Source organism: Anabrus simplex, chromosome 1 (assembly GCF_040414725.1).
Source record: "Anabrus simplex isolate iqAnaSimp1 chromosome 1, ASM4041472v1, whole genome shotgun sequence".
Taxonomy (NCBI): domain Eukaryota; kingdom Metazoa; phylum Arthropoda; class Insecta; order Orthoptera; family Tettigoniidae; genus Anabrus; species Anabrus simplex.
The window spans coordinates 1,295,680,634-1,295,701,203 of record NC_090265.1 but is presented as its reverse complement, the minus strand read 5'-3'; the positions used below and the strand labels follow the sequence as shown (position 1 = coordinate 1,295,701,203).

At 36.5% G+C, this 20,570-nt stretch overlaps 1 protein-coding gene across 2 annotated transcripts in view; it reads right to left on the bottom strand.

Moving 5' to 3' along the window:
• Window positions 1-20,570, bottom strand: part of LOC136858277 (vesicular glutamate transporter 3) — a 591,282-nt gene that overhangs the window by 13,849 nt on the left and 556,863 nt on the right. For both annotated transcript variants that reach the window (XM_067137692.2, XM_067137693.2), the window contains 2 exons: window positions 13,623-13,755; window positions 6,679-6,834 (listed from right to left, as the gene is read on the bottom strand). In XM_067137692.2, the coding sequence (XP_066993793.2) occupies window positions 6,679-6,834; window positions 13,623-13,755 (289 nt within the window). The remainder of the gene's footprint in view (window positions 1-6,678; window positions 6,835-13,622; window positions 13,756-20,570) is intronic.

Sequence of the window (20,570 nt, the reverse complement as noted above, 5' to 3'; positions counted from 1 at the left end):
TAATTCATCCAATTTCACCTTCAAACACACTTTCTTGTCAGCCTTGAAGGACTGCATATCAGCAAACAAAATATGCAATTTCACACAAATGAAAATGAAAATCTACAACCTGTTTTCAGTCATTCAACCGGGTCAGGAATAGAATGAAGCCCCCATCTAGGGGTGAGGATAGGAATTGTGCTGGCTGCCGAAGCCTGTCGCAGTCCTCTGGGGCAATGATTAATGACCGACGGATGAAATGAAATGATATTGGAGAGTGTCGCTGGAATGAAAGATGACGGGGAAAACCGGAGTACCTGGAGAAAAACCTGTCCTGCCTCTGCTTAGTCCAGCACAAATCTCACATGGAGTGACCGGGATTTGAACCACGGAACCCAGCGGTGAGAGGCTGGTGCACTGCCACCTGAGCCACGGAGGCACACATATCTGATGTCTAATTATAAAGAAATAAAGAGGCATCACCCTTTTGTCACATTGATTTTAAGGTAGTGGAGAAGATTACAGAACAGAGACTAAGATAAATAATGGAAGACCAATTTGAAGAGGAACAACATGGATTTAAAAGAAATAGATGAACCACAGGCCTAATTTTTTTCACTCAGGTAGTTAATGGAAATGTTTTGGGAAAAAGGGAATGACTTAATAATAGTGTTTTTGGATTTGGAAAAAGCATATGCCAGGGTGGAGAGAGGAAAAATATGGGAATGTTTAGAAAAACACAACATTCCAAAAGCACTAATTAAAAAAGTTTAGATATTGTAAGACGGTTGTGAAAGTAGTGTGCTAGTAGAAAAGGGAAGATCTCAGTAGTTTAAAATAAGAGTTGTCCAACAAGGGAGTTTTCTTTTCCCACTACTCTTCATTTTACTCATGGATACTATTATAAAGGAACTCAAGGAATACGTAAGGAAGATCTTAATGCATTTGTTTTTGCTGATGATGTTGCCATTTGGGAAGAAACTGAGAAGGATGTTCAGAGGAGATTGGATCTTTGGAGTACCAAGTTTTAAAAATATAAGTTTACTATGAGCAAGAGCAAAACATTGGTAAAGAAAGTTAGTAGGATAAATACACTGTGTAACCTCACCCTCGAGGGAGAGAAGATTTAATGTGTGAATACTTTTAAATATCTGGGAGTACAATATAAAACTATGGAGGTGTCAAGAATGAAGTGCTGAACAGGATGCAAGAAGGATCTAACATTTTTCATCAAGTATGGAACATGATATGGGACAAAGGAGTTCCTCAGAGAGCTAAGCAGACTTATCTCCTGCCCATCATGACATATAGTCTGGAGAGTTGCATCATACCTAAAAGAGAAGTATGTCAACTGCAAGCTCCTGAAATGAAATTCCTTAGATCAGCTGTACAGAAAACAAGGAAGGACATAATTAGGAATGATCAGGTATAAAGAGACCTGCAGGTCAGCCTGACCATGGAAGAAAGGCTGAGTGTTGCAAGGTTGAAGTGGCCAGGACATGTTAAGTGGATGCAGGTAACTCAAACTCCAAAGAAGTATTTTGAGAATATCATTCCGGGACAAAGACTGATTGGACGCCCTAGAAAAAGGTGGTTAGAGCAGATAAGAGAATACCTAGAGAAGAGAGGAGAAACATGGGATGCCCTAGAGAGAGAAGAAGCAAACCAAGACCATAATAAAGAGTTATATTGTTCTAAAACATCCTACCCGACTCACTGGAAGGAATTCATGTGATGATGATAATAAAATAAAGAGTTTATGAAGGAGGTACAAGTTAGAAAGAAATAGTTAGGAATGGTCATGGAAGTAAGAAGAGATTGAAGGAACTTTGTAGGAAATTGAATTTAGCAAAATGTCAGCTAAGAATAACATAATGGCAAGCATTGTTTACATGAATATGAATTTTGGTGAAAAATGGAAGGCTATCTATAGGTATTTTATGGTACAGACTGGTTCCATGAACGACTTTCCAGAAATCATTAAGGAAAAGTGTAAATGCGAGGATTTACAGAAGGCAGAAGTATTTAGTCAGTAGTATGTTCAGATAGTTGGACAAGAGAACATACCCACGTAGAGAAGGTAACTAACACAGTGAAAACTCGTTAACGCGTTTCTGCAGGGGACAAGGTAAAAGAACGTGTTAAACGAGAAAACATACTACTAAATACACAAATAAAAACTATCCAACAAGGATATGGAAACACTAGATACGACTTTATCTGACACAAGGATATAGGTACAGTGAAAACACTATGAGAAGAGAGTATTAAAAAGTGTGAAAAACAGGAGAGAACAAATATGAAAATTTATTTCACTGAGGCTTGTAAAATAACAATAGTGCACTGAAAAGAGTTAAAAACACCAAACAACAAATATGAAAGCATTTGAACGGGGCTCATAAAAATATCAAAGTATTATTGCGGATCACACTTTTTCTATTAAAAAAAGCGTTAGTAGAAGCCTTTTATTTCAGACCAGGGGGGTATTTAACATTATTTTTCTGGTCACACATTTAGACAATGAATTGGAGCTTATACACGGCAATGTACAACTGCAACAAAATGACTTTGGCCACCATTTTGAATCAAGTGAAACTTTGATCGACCAAGAGTGACTTGAGTGATCGAGTCAAAACTGAAAGGTGCGAGTTTCAACATTCACGCCAACTCTGCGCACTTAAAGATGTGGATGCCAGTCGACTTGCTGATAGACTTTAATTTTGTCTTCATTAGTAAGGAATTCCATGGTTTTTTCTGTATCCATAATTAGGCTATCATAAGACAAATATGGACCACACTGGTCAACTTCACACGATTATGTTCCAGATGTAGGCTATCACAAATATTCGCTACCCTTTACTGTACAACTAAACACAAAATACATTTCTAACTTCTGAATGGAATGCAAAATATAAGCACAAACAGGCTCATTGTGTTATTTCGCAGTCTGAGTGTTAACCAGCAAGCAAAACTGAGCATTTTTGAGGCTAACAGCTTGCTCTCCGAAGCTGCAACTTATTCTGTGAAGTTCAAGAATTCAAGGCCTTTTCCTGTTATCACGCAATTACGGCGAGTGCTCTTACCTGAGTTGGGAATCATGTTCCTTCCACAAGTGATGACAAATAACATTTTCAGGGCTAGGAAAAATGCGATCGTACTAAGCGGTAATAGCGAAAATTCGTGGCGCGATAAGTGAGGTATTTTTATATAGGTTTAATACGATAAGAATCGGGACTTCGAATTTGCGACCTGTTAAGCGGGAAAGCGTGTTAATGAGGAATGCACTAACGAGGTTTCACTGTACTAACAAACTACTGAATTTTACTTGTGATAATATAGACATTTACAAAAACATACAAAAGTTGAAATTTAGAAAAGCAGCTGGAACTGATAAGATTTCAGGGGATATACCAAAAGCAATTGGTTGGGATACAGTACCATATCTCACTTACTTATTTGATTACTGTTTGCATGAAGGAGTTATACCAAATGAATGGAGAGTTAATATAGTAGCCTAGTAATAGTAGTAGAATAGCATAGTAGTTTACAAAGGAAAGGGTGATAGACATAAAGCAGAAAACTACAGACCAGTCAACTTGACGTATGCTGTATGTAAGCTCTGAGAAAGTATTCTTTTTTATTATATTACACACACTTGCAAAATTACTAACTGGTGTGGTAGAAGGTATTTCAACTTGCAGGCCAGGCATTTGATAGGGTGGATTATGGGAGGCTACTGATGCAAATGAGAGCTTTTAGACTAGACAAAAGAGCGAGTGAATGGGTGGCTAAATTTCTAGATAATAGTATGTACAACAAGTAGAAAGGTATCTAGAGCATAATAGCATTAATTCTCTGGAGGATTTACAGGTATGAGAGGAGAAGCAAATGAGACCATACTACTAATACTAATTGCAAATATCTGTCTATAATTGTTCAGACTCACTGGATTTAAGGGTTCTTTGTTTTAGGTAATGGAATCGTGAACATGTATCTGGGCTAAATGCCTGCAATGTTCAATAAATTACTTACTTACTTACTTAGCCAATGGCCATAGCCGTGTTGAAACACCAGATCCCGTGAGATCTCCGAAGTTAAGCAACATTGGGCGTGGTCAGGAGTTGGATGGGTTGCCACGCGCTGTTGGTGGGGGGTGTAAGGGAATGGAGGAGCGGAAAGGAACTGGCCACCCTACCGCACGTAAACTCCGGCTCAGGAACACCTCTGCAGAGGTTTGGACCTGCCTTCGGGCAGTATAACCCTTACCTTACCTTACTTACTTACTTACTAATTGCAAATATAATATATTATTTACTGTAGCCAATGGATATATTATGATAACAGTAACCAATAAATAAAATTAGTAAAAATAATGTTATTGGTTTTTATGTCTCACTAAATACTTTTAAGGTTTCTTGGAGACACTGAGGTGCCGGAATTCAGTCCTGCAAGAGTTCTTTTAAGCGCCAGTAAATCTACCGATATGAGGCTGATGTATTTTAGCACCTTCAAATACCACCGGACTGAGCCAGGATCGAACCTGCCAAGTTGGGGACAGAAGACCAGCACCTGAACCATCTGAGTCACTCAGCCCGGCAAAAAAAAAAAAAAAAAAAAAAGCATACACAATTATACATAGATTATGCACACTGTTTGCACTAATAATTTCAAAGTACTCAAGTGCCATCAGTGCAGAATTGTGTTAGTAATGCAGATCATTTTGCACAGTAAATAGCATGGTATCTCTCCAGATAGAGGATGGTTGTCTAGTTGTACTTCCTCTTAAAACAATAATCAACCACCGTCTCCACTGACAGATCATGGAATCACTCATAACTGTATTTTTGTAATGAAACCCGTGCACTGCATACTTTGAAAGAACATGTCTCAGTTTGTAGTTTATATCTTTCTATTCTTTCCTAATGTCTGTGCTGTAGAAATCCAGTCAAATTTCTCTTTTTTTCTGCTGGTGTTTGAGGTATACTTTTTTCATACACTGTATGTATGGTAGCGGTAGCTTTAAGCACAGATCTTCTAGCAGGAATGATTTCTTAGGCATTTCCTAGGCTAACATCAACAACAAGAATTTAGTTGTACAGAGTGCTCACTTCATAAAAATTGCTGATACTTTTTTGATCTTCTTAAAGATGTACAGGGTCTTCCATATAAACCAAGACCGCCCAAGTGGTATTTTTACTCCCCGATACATAAGCTGCAGTATCGGAGGCTTGACCTTGCAAGCAGCGTCCACATGTTCGACTGCGCAAACATCAGTCGCCGGTCTGAATCTCAGCTGTAAACATGGTGAGACAGTAATAGGGGTTTCTACAAGAGGACCCGTGCTGCTCCGCAGCATTCATTATAAATAGGTCAACAAATGTCTCTTGATATGAAACTGCTCCAAGCGTTGCCCTGGTACTTTTTTTGAAAAGTGTCTTTTAGGATTTATATTACCTGTTAATGTGTCAAGTGAATTTTTGTTGATTTTTTAATTATGACATTGATTGATAATTTACAAACTTTCCATACTTTTAGAATTATTGTTGTGTGTTTAATTTAAAGTTTTATTTACTTTTTAAATTCTTAAACCTTAGATTGTTTTGGGTGGAAGTTTATCCTTGTTGCAGCCCACATTGTCTGAGAATTAGATGATCCTTTCAGACAAATAATAAAAATAACCTAAGTGATGGTTGTATGTCATACGCGCCATGCAATAGATATGATGAACACTATTCCAACTGTCAACTAAAAGAAAACATTGCGAATGAAATCAGAAGTATTACAGTGGCAGAACTCACTCACGTCAGCCAGAATGTGGTTACCAGATACAATGCCTGTATAACCCAGGAAGGATGACACTTCTGGCATCTTCTATAAGGTAAGATTTCATATAAAACTGTATACACGCTTAAAGCAGGGCGGCCGCACGCGACATAAGTTCGGCTGAAGCAACTGCCATAGCGTGGAGTACAAACATCGTGTGTTCATTCTCAGATTATATGAGAGACCCTGTAGGCTATTTTATAAAGTAAGGCTAGGTGATTTCAAGTTCACAAATGATTAAGAAGCAGCCTCGATAATTTATAAAGGCTTGCAAAGGAGATCAAAAAAGTATCAGCAATTTTTATGAAGTGAGCACTCTGTATATCTAAATTCTTGTTGTTGAGGTTAGACATAACATAACAGTCCATAATGAAGGTAGATAGATGTACATAAGAGAGTATGTATGAATGCATAAAATTTTTTCATAAGACCATCTTCACTGCTTGGTACATGCGAGTAAGTCACCATACATACACTAATTTTTGTCTGCAGTTATCAAAGAAATGTCAATCAATCAATCAATCAATCAATCAATCAATCAATCAATCAATCAATCAATCAATCAATCAATCAATCAATCAATCAATCAATCAATCAATCAATCAATCAATCAATCAACCAACCAATCAATCATATGCATTTAGGGCTGTTGCCCAGCAGAGACTTTTTGTCTTGGCAATAAAATACTGAATAGAGATTATTTATTCTTGATCTTAAATACAAAATTTATCTACTAATCTACTGTAAAAAAGTATTGTCAAACAAAACAATTGATTTTATGGATTAAAATTATAATTAAAATATGCAAATTATTAAAATTATAATAATAAAATTTAATATCAGCTATGCTCCAGTCCAAGGTCTTAGAACACTCACCAGCCAAATTTGGTGCAATATCCACTATACTAGCCATTGCACCAGCATAGGATGCAGTGATCAGTGTTACAGCAAGAAACCATGCAAACAGGACCAGCTCAATGTTGCAACCAAGGTAGCCGATGGCCAGCAACAGAAATCCAGGAATAATCTGAGCTACATGGAGATATACAACAAAACAATCATTACACTGATAAATATGTTTCTTTTAAAGTTAATTAAATGAATTAATATATGATGGGTCACAGGAAAATAACAGGTAAGTCAACTAATTTAATTAATTTTTGAAGGGTCAGATGAAAAACAGGTAAGTTCAACTTCCTTCAGAACTCAGAAAAATAACATTTTAATTTCAAAACATTACTAGATAAACAAATAAAAAGTTACAAAATCATATGTTTTGAACAACTGAAGCTCAAAATGTAGTAAAATGAATTAAGCTTGGTCTGATGCTCAGCATACCACTGCTAACTCTATTACATAAAAAGTTTACTTATGTCTTCTTTTTTTTTTTTTCCCCTGACCCTTCATATTAGGAATCAATAAATAATCTGAATATTGCTAGAGACATTCTTGTAAACAGAAATTATTAACCTAATAATTTGTTCTAATGTTTTAACAAACATAACACAGAGAACTGTTTGTAGTGAACTGCCATACGTGATAAACTTGAAGTGATGGCAAAGATGTGAAAGTAAAGTGTTCATTTTAATGTATATTACACTTTCCTTATTCAATGAAATATGTTTAATTATTTTTATTCTTTGATATCTATTATGGTTTTATTGACTGATGTATGTAGATGGAGTTTTGACTTTTTTCTTTGTTGTACCCAAGTTTCAAATAAATAGTTTGAATACTTTCAATAATTGAATAGGTTATGGGTCAAGTAATGCTAGACTGCTAATTGATGTTTGTAAACAACAATTTAACCACTAAACATGGTTAACTTCCTTTCTTTATTATCAGAGATTTTCAAAGAAGTAATAGATTTAAAAATCGACATTGGAAACTTAGAAGGCAAGACAAACTGGGCTTAGTGGAGGTATAAAAAGTTCTTATACTTTTGAGGAGTATTCCTAATGGTGAAGCTGTTGTCAAAGGTGAGTTGACAAAACTTGACAATCTACCAGAAACGAAAACTGCAGAGCAAGTAAGTGAATACAACAGACAGTTAGAATTATTCACAAATGGTGATTCTAAAGCATTATTAATTCTAACTATGAATATGATGGAGGAAAACCTTGACAAAAGTAATGAAGTTCACATCAGCTCGAGATATTTGGCTTGAACTACACAGATTATATGAAGGCGTATCAGAAGAAAAGACCTTTAATCTATGCATACATTTCTTTAAAAAAAGTTTGATGTTAATGATAAGTCATACTAAGTAGTACTGCATTCAACGTGGAGAGCGCAGCAGCATCAAGCAACAACCAGCATAGGCAGCCACTCAACACCATCTAGGGGCGCAATGAGTCAACCACTTCCACCGTCTCAATCGGATGTCGACAGCTCTCTCGACCAGGCTCTCATGGAGGATGACACCATGAAGTCCATCCGATGCCTAAATGACGACGATGACGAGGAAGTCTGCTCCCGTGGACAGTGTAAGCGGCTTTGTGCCGCAAGCGGAAGTGCCAATACATCAACCACTGGTATATACACTCCAGCCAGCACTCCTAATACGATCGAGGTAGTAGGCACGTCATCCCGGATCAATGGCATTTCACTGCTGTTCCCAGAACCATCGGTCAACTACGTTCCTGCCGTTAGTCACTTAGCTTCCAATCTTCCTGATATGCCATCCAATGTTAGGAGCTACACCCAGGCAGCTCAAAATATGGCTATTCCTGCCTATATCCGGCAACACAGTCTAATTGCCCCATCAAGTTCTACTCCTATCACTCCGTCTTTCTTTGTTATTGAACTTACCAATATTGAACCCTCTCTGGCCAACACTACAGTAGAGCTATCTACACCCTCATCACTTGCTTCATGCCTAACCTGGCGCAATATAATCTGAAGATCGAATACACACGTGACGGGTTCAATTTGAAAACTTAACGGCCCTTCTACCCCCATTTCACGGCGAACATCGGTGTGTACCAGCTGGGCAAACATGCCAGGGCTTCCAACCTCACCCAGCCCTCACCATCCAGGCACCTTTCCAATACATTATGTTTTTTTATTGATTTACATAAATATAAAATATATATATATAAATAAAAAAAATATTTATGTAAATCAATAAAAAACATAATGTAATGAAAAGGTGGACTCTCAAAAAATACCATTCTTTTAGAAATGGCTCTCAAGGCTGACCAAGCCACATGCAGATTTAGAAACACTGCCTAGTAAAGTCCATTTGAATTTGCCTGCGAAGTGATCTGATTGGCTAATTTCAGCAGCTAATAGAATGACAACAGCATGTAATTGTTTCAAATTACTTATTAGTATGACCAACGCTCTAACGCTCATATAATCGGTTCATGTTTTTTCCGACCAACCTGTACAAGAAAGATATTAACATGAAATTACTTTGTAAGCATGACCAAGGAAAGTAGTTAATTGTAATCTTATTGTAATGTTCAGTTTTACTTTACTAGATGGCAAAGTAAACCTAATTTCTTTTGGGTGATCAATGGCCGAGTTTTAATTAATTTTATTGGGTAAACACCAAATGTGTCACCAGAGATCTTTTCCATGCTGACATCACATGACATGGAGTGTCATATGGACTTCTTCCTACCCTTCAAATATCCAACTATCTCAACTGAGTTTGCAACAGCAATCTTGGGATCCAGAGGCCGATACTGCACCACTAATCCATAAAGAGAGCTAATTTATCTATATATATAAAATAACTTGTCCTGACTGACTGATTCATCATCGCCGAGCCAAAACTACTGGACATAAAGGAATGAAATTTTGGGGATATATTCATGTTAAGATGTAGGTGCTCGCTAAGAGAGGATTTTTGGAAATTCTGTCATTAAGGGGGTGAAAAAGGGGATGAAATTTTAAAATGAGTGTATCTATATCTCAAAACTTTAAAAGTTTACAGATGTCAAAATTGGTATTTAGAATCTTCTTTAAAAATAAGGAAACACGTATTTTTTTTGTTTTCTGAAAATTCCAATAGGAGGGGTGAAAAAGGGTGAAAAATGGGTTGAATGCCTTTCATCAGAATACCGGTACTTATATCTCAGAAACTGAAGATATTACAGACCTGAAAATTGGTACTTTTGATCTCTTAAAAATAAAGAAATCGGAGGTTGTGGGTTCGGATCCCACTGGTGTCTGGTTGGCCATTTTTGTTCTGTACTTAACATCTCTTCAACACGTACTGAATGTACATAACATGACCTAATAAGTTGAAAGTTGGTTTCAATTACAATGCGGTCGTGAAAATTCAATATTCATATATTTTTTTGTTTTTGGAAATACCAATTAATGAGAGGGTGAAAAGGGGGGTGAATTTTTAAAATGAGTGCATCTATATCTCAAAACTTTTAAAGTTTACAGATGTTAAAATTAGTATTTAGAATCTTCATTAAAAATAAAGAAAAACATATTTTTTTGTTTTCAGAATATCCCAATAGGAGGGGTGAAAAGGGGTGAAAAAGGGGTTGAATGCCTTTAATGAGGATACTTATATCTCAGAAACTGAAGATATTACAGATCTGAAAATTGGTGTTTGGGATCTCCTTTAAAAATAAAGAAAAACATATTTTTTTCTTTTTGGAAAATCCAATTAATTGGGGGGGGGGGGGTGAAAAGGGGTGAATTTTTAAAATGAGAGTATCTATATCTCAAAACCTTTAAAGTTTATAGATGTAAAAATTGGTATTTAGAATCTCCTTTAAAAATAAAGAAACACGTCTTTTTGTTTTTGGAAAATCCCAATAGGAAGGGTGGAAAAGGATGAAAAAGTGGTTGAATGCCTTTAATGAGGCTACTTATATTTCAGAACCTGAAGATATTACAGACCTGAAAATTGGTATTTGGGGTCTACTTTCAAAATAAAGAAACAGGTATTTTTTCGTTTTTGGAAAATCCAAATAATAGGGGGTGAAAAGAGGGGTGAATTTTTAAAATGAGTGTGTCTACATCTTAAAACTTCAAAAGTTTACAGATGTAAAAATTGGTATTTAAAATCTCCTTTAAAAATAAAGGAACACGAATTTTTTTGTTTTCTGTAAATCCCAAAAGGATGAATAATGGGTCGAATGCCTTTAATGAGGATACATATATCTCAGAAACAGAAGATATTACAGAACTGAAAATTTGTATATGGGATCTCCTTTAAAAATAATGAAACATGTATTTTTTTGTTTTCAGAAAATCCAATTAATGGAGGTTAAACAGGAGTGAAAAATTGGGGTGAATTTTTTGAAAGACTATATCTACAGAATATCTGAGAAACGTAAAATGTTATGGATGTAAAAAGTGGGTATTTGGAATCTTCTGTAAATGTAAAGAAACATAGGTGGTTTGTTTTTGGAAACTCCACTTAAGGGGAACTAAAAAGGGGTGAAATTTTAAAATGAGAATTTCTACAGTATATCTCAAAAAACTTAACATGTTACAGAAGTGAAAAATGGTACTTCTCTATTAAAAATAAAGAAATGTGTATTTTTAGATTTCGAAAATATCACTTGGGTGGAGGGGGGGTAAAAGTGACTGAAAATGGTGTTGAATTCTTTTAATTAGGCTACTGATATCTCAAAAATGAAGATGTTACAGACGTGAAATTTGATATTTGGAATCTGCTTTACAAGTAAAGAAACACGTATTCTCGGAAAATCCAATGAAGGGCGTGGGGGGGGGTGAAATAATTTTTTTTTTTGCTAATCGCTTTACGTCGCACCGATACAGATAGGTCTTATGGCGACGATGGGACAGGGAAGGGCTGGGAGTAGGAAGGAAGTGGCCGTGGCCTTAATTAAGGTACAGCCGCAGCATTTGCCTGGTGTGAAAATGGGAAACCACGGAAAACCATTTTCAGGGCTGTCGACTGTGGGGTTCGAACCTACTATCTCCCGAATACTGGACACTGGCCGCACTTAAGCGACTGCAGCTATCGAGCTCGGTAGGTGAAAGAATTGAAAAATTAATTGACTTAATTGTATGAGAATACATACATATAATAAAAACTAAAGTTGTTACAGATGTTAAAATTGGTATTTAGATCCCCTTTAAAACAAAGAAAAACGCGTTTTGGGGGAGTGTGAAACCATCTTGGGGGGCGGGAGTGAAAAGGATTTGAATTCCTTTCATGAGGACACATCATTTACTATTAATGAAAAAGTATTTTTTGCCCGAAAATTCACTTGGGGGCGGGGGAGGAGTGTGAAAGGAAGTGAAAAAAGTGAATTTATTTTACGGGGATACTTAGGCTATATCTCAAGACTGAAGGTAATAGACATGAACATTGGTGTTTGGAAACTCCTTTAAACATAAAGAAACACGCCTCCTTTTAATTTTTTTTGGGGGGGGGGAGACAAATAAACTTAACGGCAGTGGGGTGTAAAAGGAGGTGAGACCAATTGATTTTACTGTTCATAATGTACTTATAAGGAGCATCCGTTGCTCAGGCGGCAGCGCGGCCGGCCTCTCACAGCTGGGTTCCGTGGTTCAAATCCCGGTCACTCCATGTGACTGGCATTCGTGCTGGACAAAACGGAGGCGGGACAGGTTTTTTCTCCGGATACTCCGGTTTTCCCTGTCATCATTCCAACAACACTGTCCAATATTTCATTTCATTTATCATTCATCGATCATTGCCCCAGAGGAGTGCTTCGGCAGCTGGCACAATTCCTATTGTCGCCGCTAGATGGGGCTTTATTCATTCCATTCCTGACACTGTCAAATGACTGGAAACAGGCTGTATATTTTCGATGTACATACTCTGAAAATAAACCGATCATTTTTAATCTTTCCTGGGTTCGTTTTCAACAGCAATTTTTTCCTTCGGAGAACGTTCTTAGATTACAGTACATTCTCCTGGCATATAAATAAAAATTTAAACACATTTGAAGTAAACGATAGGAATGAGATTGACCATCAAATTGTTCACCTCTATAATAAGGTCAATAATGCACAGAAGTATGTCATTCTTATCGCCAGAAATCCCGCACACTTGCCTATGCGCGAGAATGGTGCTGGTCACATTTTCAACAACGACGATGACAGCAGATGTAATTTACCGCCATGTAGCGGTCTTGCTTCTTACTTTGGGGTCCAGAACATCTATAATAATAATAGTAGTAGTAATAGTAATAGTAGTAGTAATAATAATAATAATAATAATAATAATAATAATAATAATAATAATAATAATAATGTTCCCCGGACCGTTGTCAAATGTGCGGACCGCGCTGGAAACAGGTCCTGAACGGGTAATGACTAAGAATGCAGTCCGGCCGCGGGTTTTGTACCGCCAAGGCACCCAAGACGACACCACGCCGGATCTCCTGAAGGATTTGATCCATATTAAAAATGCTTATAGGAAAAGATGGCAAAGATTTAGGGACCCAACTGACCGGGTGGAATACCTGGACCTAGCCCGGGAAGTACGAAATCGATTGCTGGAAGGAAAGATTGAAAAATGGGAGGAAACTTGCGGTAATCTATTAGAAAACGAGTCAGATAGCGAATTTCGGCGTATTATATATCCGAAACAATAAGCATTCAATTACAAATTTCAGTATAATACAGTAGCGAAGCACGGGTATCTTGCTAGTATATAAATATGATGAATATGTTACATTTTAAAAGTATCTTCCACGGCTATACTCCACTGAAGTTTATTTCATAAATGATTGAACAGATTTAATATTAGAAGTGTATAGGGGAAAATTATGCAAGTTTTTATCAAGTTTAGCAATACTGCTGTATGAAAAAAGAAATTCAGTAATTGCTGGCCTTTATCTACTTACATGTTGCAGTAAAAATTTTCCTCACGCTGGTAAGGGTTAGAATATTGCGGTTTACCAATTCATCAGCTAAGTAGCAGAAGAATACTGATGAAACGTAACTGCATAAAAATGGCAATCCAGAGAGCAAGCCATTCTGAAAAGTACAAAATTATAAAATATTAACTGAACAAATTTCAACAAATGTTATATGAGTGTTAACTTACAATGTGTTCAGAAGATTCCATAAGGAAGGTAATTGGATGTCATAAAGTTTGTGAAGATATATTGCAATTGATAATTTGAAATCTCTTTCTAGGCAGGGTGATTCAATAGGTTGTGCAACAACTGATGTAGCCCATAGAGGGGTCAAAATACAACAATTTTTGAATAGGAACATATTGTCTAGGATGATACCCTACATCAGGGCAAGCCTGGGAGTGTTAGGAATGTCATAATGGACAATTTTTTAATTTTATTTCTCCAAAATGCTCTATTCCTAAATGATTCAGAACTGGCAATCAATGAAGTGGTAGTCACTTGTGTACATAGTGAAGTCAGACACTAGACTGAGAGTGGTGTTTACAAATTCTGTTCAAACTGTCACCCACTGCATTTAATGCAGGCTTGCCCTAATGCACAGTTTTGTCCAAGACTGTTATGTTCTTATTCAAAATTTATTGTACTTTCACCTCTCTATGGGCTACTTCAGTTTCTACACACCCTTTAGAATCACCTAGTATATATTTATTCATATATCGAACGACATGGGTATTAAGATTTTTGTTCACATCAGTAGTGTAGTATAATGATGTCTTTTGAAGCAAGACTAGTAAATTTTATTCCTTTGATGTTTATGACCCTTGATCATTTAAAATTCAAATGTGACAGTAACAGAATGACACGAAAATCACTAGTATTATGCAAGATATAAGAATTTTTGTATGGGATGAACATCTAAGTTGCAGTTAGAATGATTTGATTCCAAAAGATATGTAGAGAACCTTAAACTGCAGTTTGTTTCTTTTTCAAGAGTGAGAGTGCCAGAATTTGAAGATGAAATGGAGAATTGTTTCTCTTTCAGCAATAAATAGCCCTGTCATATCGATAATCTTCAAATGGTCTTACCCTTGAAATAAGTTATGATAGGATTGTAAATACAAGGTACTGTTTTCCCTGATTTAATTCCTTTTCAAATTGTCAAAAATAATTATAATACCTATAACACTATAAAAAATACACACATTAATAAACAAAGAATGATATTTTTCATTCTACAAGAACATCCTCAAAACAGGTGAACATCATGCAAAGTCATCAACAGACAGAGCAACATTCTCCAGAAGCCTTGGCAGAAAAGGCATAGTGGACATCAACAACCAAAGCAACAAGTGAATGGACTTTGATGTTCTTAAAAATTTCATTTCTACTGCCTGGATCTTAATATATTGTCTCTTATTAGTTACCAGACACAACATTATATATATATATATATATATTTTGCTATCGGCTTTACGTCGCACCGACACAGATAGGTCTTGTGGCGACGATGGGATAGGAAAGGGCTAGGAGTGGGAAGAAAGCGGCCGTGGCCTTAGGTAAGGTACAGCCCCAGCATTTGCCTGGTGTGGAAACGGGAAACCATGGAAAACCATCTTCAGCGCTGCCGACAGTGGGGTTCAAACCCACTATCTCCCGAATACTAGATACTGGCCGCATTCAAGTGACTGCAGCTATCGAGCTCGGTCACAACATTATACTCCCTAGCATGTTAACCTCTATACTAATGGTACAACCTTACTCTTTCTCCCCTGTTAACACTAAAGGTAGCGATTTTTAGTTATTTTCTATTTGTTGGGTTCGATTCAGTGTCACTAGATCGACAAATTTGACTATTTTCGGTCCATTAATTGGCCTGTATTGACTAGCTTCATATAATATACTACGGGTGATTATTTGGTCGGTCCTGTCAATATATTATCAGTTTCTAATTCTGTACAACGTTTCACTCATACATGTTTCTTTGAACTTTTTATAATTGTTTTAAAGTGTTCCATGACAATAAACATTATCAAGAAATGGTAATTTTGTGTGTATGTGTGAAAAATAATGTTATATACTGACGATGTATCATGTAAAACTGAGTGATGTTAGATCTTGTGGAATATTGATGTATGATGTAGAAATTGCTGATGAAAAGAGTTGGGACTCCCAAAACATGTACGAGTGAAACAATGTACAAAATTAGAAACTGATAATATATTGACAGGATGGACCAAACAATCACCCATAGTACATTATGTCAGTGTCACTAACCATACAGTTTAGGGACCTTACTTGCCGATATGACATCTTACACTTACTATTAATTGGCACTGTACAGTCATGGTTTATTTCGTGATTTGCGAGAATTACATATTGCCATTGCCGTATTGTTAAAATCACTAGTGTTACATTTGCGGGTATAATTAAAACACATTTCCTTTTTCTGTGGGATTGTAAATCTGTTTGAGTAATACCAGGTAAGTAGAATTGTGGAATGTTCAAATAATGCATTTACAGTAAAACCTCGATTATCCGTCCCTCGATTAACCGTTCTGCGGATCATGCATCGCCAAAATAAATCTTGATTTTTTAAAAGCAATGTACAGTCACTGCAAAACTTAATGAGTGTACTCTTGATTCAATAATAATAATAATAATAATAATAATAATAATAATAATAATAATAATAATAATAATAATAATAATAATAATACTGGTTTTACGTCCCACTAACCATTTTGACGGTTTTCGGAGATGCCGACGTGCCAAAATTTTGTCTTGCAGGAGTTCTTTTACGTGCCAGTAAATCTACCGACATGAGGCTGACATATTTGAGCACCTTCAAATACCACTGGACTGAGCTAGGATCGAACCTGCCAAGTTGGGGTCACAAAGCCATCGCCTCAACCGTCTGAGCCATTCAGCCCGGCTGTTGACGTCAAGGTATCTTGATACAGTATTCTGTTTTGGAGCGACTGTACACTGATTCTCTGACTCCTGAGCCCGCAATCATAACGTACAGTAACTACTGTACGTAGACGCGCATAGACCGGCAACTGGCATTGGAGACATGACTTCATACATTTTTTTTTTACTACGTAATTTTATGTTATGTAAAATTATTTAACTTTTAACTGTTACAAAAGAAGAGGGATGCTATTCAAATTCAAGATTTCTTGGCGTCCAAAGGCTTGCCATTAATTCTTGATAATGCACCCTCTGAACCTGTTGATACACAGTTGAAATCAGAGGATGAAAACATGTTTGTTTCCTATTGGCCACCTAATGTAACTTCATTAATTCAGCAGATGGACCAAGGCGCCATCGCAACCTTTAAGGCACGTTATAAGCGGGAATTGCTAGGCCTCTTACTTTCTGAAGAAACATCGATGGTTGAGTTCTGGAAAAAACTCAATCTTAAAGAAGCACTCTATCTTGCCCAGAAATCATGGGATCTAGTAACCTCTCAGAACATCACTCGATTGTGGAGAAAATTGTTGTTGATGTTGAAGAGCTTGCCAACGATTTTCATGGGTTCACTGATGAAGATGAAAATGAGGGACTGATGATCAAAGATATCCTGAAGACTATTGAAAATAACATTCATTTTGGTGAAGTGGATGAAAGTAACATTGAGGAGTGGCTTCATACTGATGATGTATTGCCTGAGCATCACATTTTAACTGATGATGAAATAGTAAATAAAAGCATGAACGGGAACTTGGCAGTTAGCTGCGAAGTGATGAGTGAAAGTGAGGGGGATGGGAAAGAAGAGTGCGTCACAAACAATCACGTAACACTTCAGACCGCACTGGAGTCAGCTGAAATGTTAATGGAATTCTTGGAACAAGAGGACGATATGGATTTTTCAGACATTCTTGTCATTGGAAAGCTCAGAATGGACATAAAGAAAATAAGTTGTAGGAGGGTACAAAAAAAAATTAATTAATTTTTTTAAAGCAGCTTAAATGACGCCAGGTAAATTAATTATTTATGGTCTGCTGGTAATTTAGGTGAATATTTAGTATGTATTGTTGTAGCCTTGACTACATTTTGGTCTTAAAGAGGGTTTAATGCACTGCATTTTAAGGTTATATGGTATGTATTTTATGTACTTTAAAGTCTATTAAAATTAGTAGTATGGATTATCTGGGTTTTTTATTAACCATTCACCCCTTCCCAGGCATTAGAATGGGTAATCGAGGTTTTACTATAATAACGTAGTTGGTGTTAAATGACAAACGCAGCATTTTATTAATGCTGTCTTATTTCATCCAATACTTATGTATAGAATTCGACTAGGATGTCTAATGAGCAAAAAAATCTGCAAGAACTCCCCCCAAAACAAAAGCAACATTACCTCCTCCTCTATAAAGATCAGTTCAGTTCAATTGGAAGGAAATTTTGTTATCAACGCAACTTAACCTATCTTTGTCTTGTCACGACGTTGATATGGTTTGCAGTCTTAGCCTTTGTGTATTCTTATTGACTTACGACATATGTACATGTAATATATTTGCTTGTGTGTATTATTACAGCTTGGTTACTCTTCAATCTGACAAAAAATAGCAAATTTCAAGAAGGGAGCTAAATTATTTACAAAAGGCAAACACCGAAGAATACGGTTATAATAATGTGTACGGTATATCAAAATAAAAACAGAAATATATAACATTAAATTGAGTCAGGGTGAGAGAAAGTGTGTGTATTTCCTTAATTCCTCATTAAGCTTGAAAAAAATACTTATGAATATCTTGATTAATCATTTACTTGGGCAAGGCAACCTCCATTCTTGATACTTACAGTACATTGAGGTTGGTTTGTTGATGTTTATGTCTCGTGATTTCAATATATAACTAGTCAAGTTGACAGCAGTGATGAGCCATTAAAAGAAGAAAAAAAAAAAAAAAAAAAGGCAGCGATATTTGCCTTTTAGTGTATAGCCTTGCGTGATGAGTACTATACACCATGTAATATGCAAGGCAGACAATTCAACATCACTGTGGCCAGAAAACATCCCTATCAATGAAGAAAAATAGAGCATATGGATGAGCAAACCACTTCATGGAAAACATCCAAATGAAGTTCGCCAAGATTATGTCAACATGCAAGCTTCAAACTATTGGCTAACTTCTGGTCAGTTGTTTCCTGAGATAGAAGACTTCATAATGGCAATTCAAGGCCAAGTAATATCCACAACAAACTACTTGAAAGCAATCATAAAGTAATCATCAATGACACATCAGTTTAAGATGACAACTGTGGATATGGATGTAATTTGATCAAGTCAGTTCAACATTTTGCATCAGGCTGTATAGGTTTGACAAGTACAAGGCAGAAACAGGTTCCAAGAAGGACATTCCAGAAATAATTAATGAACAAGGGGAGTTTGTATGTGAGGATCTTCAAAAGGCAGAAGTATTCAGTCAGCAGTATGTAAAGATTGTTGGTTACAAGGATAATCTCCAGATAGAGGAGGAGACTAAGGCTAAAGAACTATTAAAATGTGCATATGATAACAATGACATTTACAAGAGATACTAAAGTTGAAAACTAGAAAAGCGGCTGGAATTGATAAGATATCTGGGGATATACTAAAGACAATGGGTTGGGATATAGTACCATACCTGAAGTACTTATTTGATTATTGTTTGGTTGAAGGAGCTATACCAAATGAATGGAGAGTTGCTATAGTAGCCCCAGTGTATAAAAGAAAGGGTGATAGACATAAAGCTCAAAATTACAGGCCAGTAAGTTTGACATGCATTGTATGTAAGCTTTGGGAAGGCATTCTTTCTGATTATATTAGACATGTTTGAAAAATTAGTAACTGGTTCGATAGAAGGCAATTCGGTTTTAGGAAAGGTTATTCCACTGAAGCTCAACTTGTAGGATTCCAGCAAGATATAGCAGATGTTTTGGATTTAGGAGGTCAAATGGACTGCATCGCGATTACCTGTCTAAAGCATTTGATAGGGTGGATCACGGGAGACTATTGGCAAAAATGAGTGCAATTCGACTAGACAAAAGAGTGACTGAATGGGCTGCTATATTTCTAGAAAATAGATCTCAGAGAATTAGAGTAGGCGAAGCTTTATCTGACCCTGTAATAATTAAGAGGGGAATTCCTTAAGGCAGTATTATTGGACCTTTATGTCTTCTTATATATATAAATGATATGAGTAAACAAGTGGAATAAGAGGTAAGGCTTTTTGCGGATGATGTTATTCTCTATAGAGTAATAAATAAGTTACGGTACAAGATTGTGAGCAACTGCAACATGACCTCGAAAATATTGTGAGATGGACAGCAGACAATGGTATGTTGATAAACGGGGTTAAAAGTCAGGTTGTGAGATTCACAAATAGGAAAAGTTCTCTCAGTTTTAATTACTGTGTTGATGGGGGTGAAAGCTCCTTTTGGGGATCATTGTAAGTATATAGGTGTTAATATAAGGAAAGATTTTCATTGGGGTAATCACATAAATGGGATTGTACCTAAAGATCTCTGCACATGGTTATGAGGGTATTTAGGGGTTGTAGTAAGGATGTAAAGGAGAGGGCATGTAAGTCTCTGGTAAGACCCCAACTAGAGTATGGTTCCAGTGTATGGGACCCTCACCAGGATTACCTGATTCAAGAACTGGAAAAAATCCAAAGAAAAGCAGCCCGATTTGTTCTGGGCGATTTCCGACAAAGAAGAATTGGGAAGAATTGGGGGAAAGAAGACGAGCTGCTCTTCTCAGTGGTATGTTCCGAAATGTCAGTGGAGAGATGGCGTGGAATGACATAAGTAGATGAATAAGTTTGAGTGGCGTCTTTAAAAATAAGAAAGATCACAATATAAAGATAAAGTTGGAATTCAAGAGGACAAATTGGAGCAAATATTAATTTATAGGAGGGTGATTGGAATAACTTACCAAGGGAG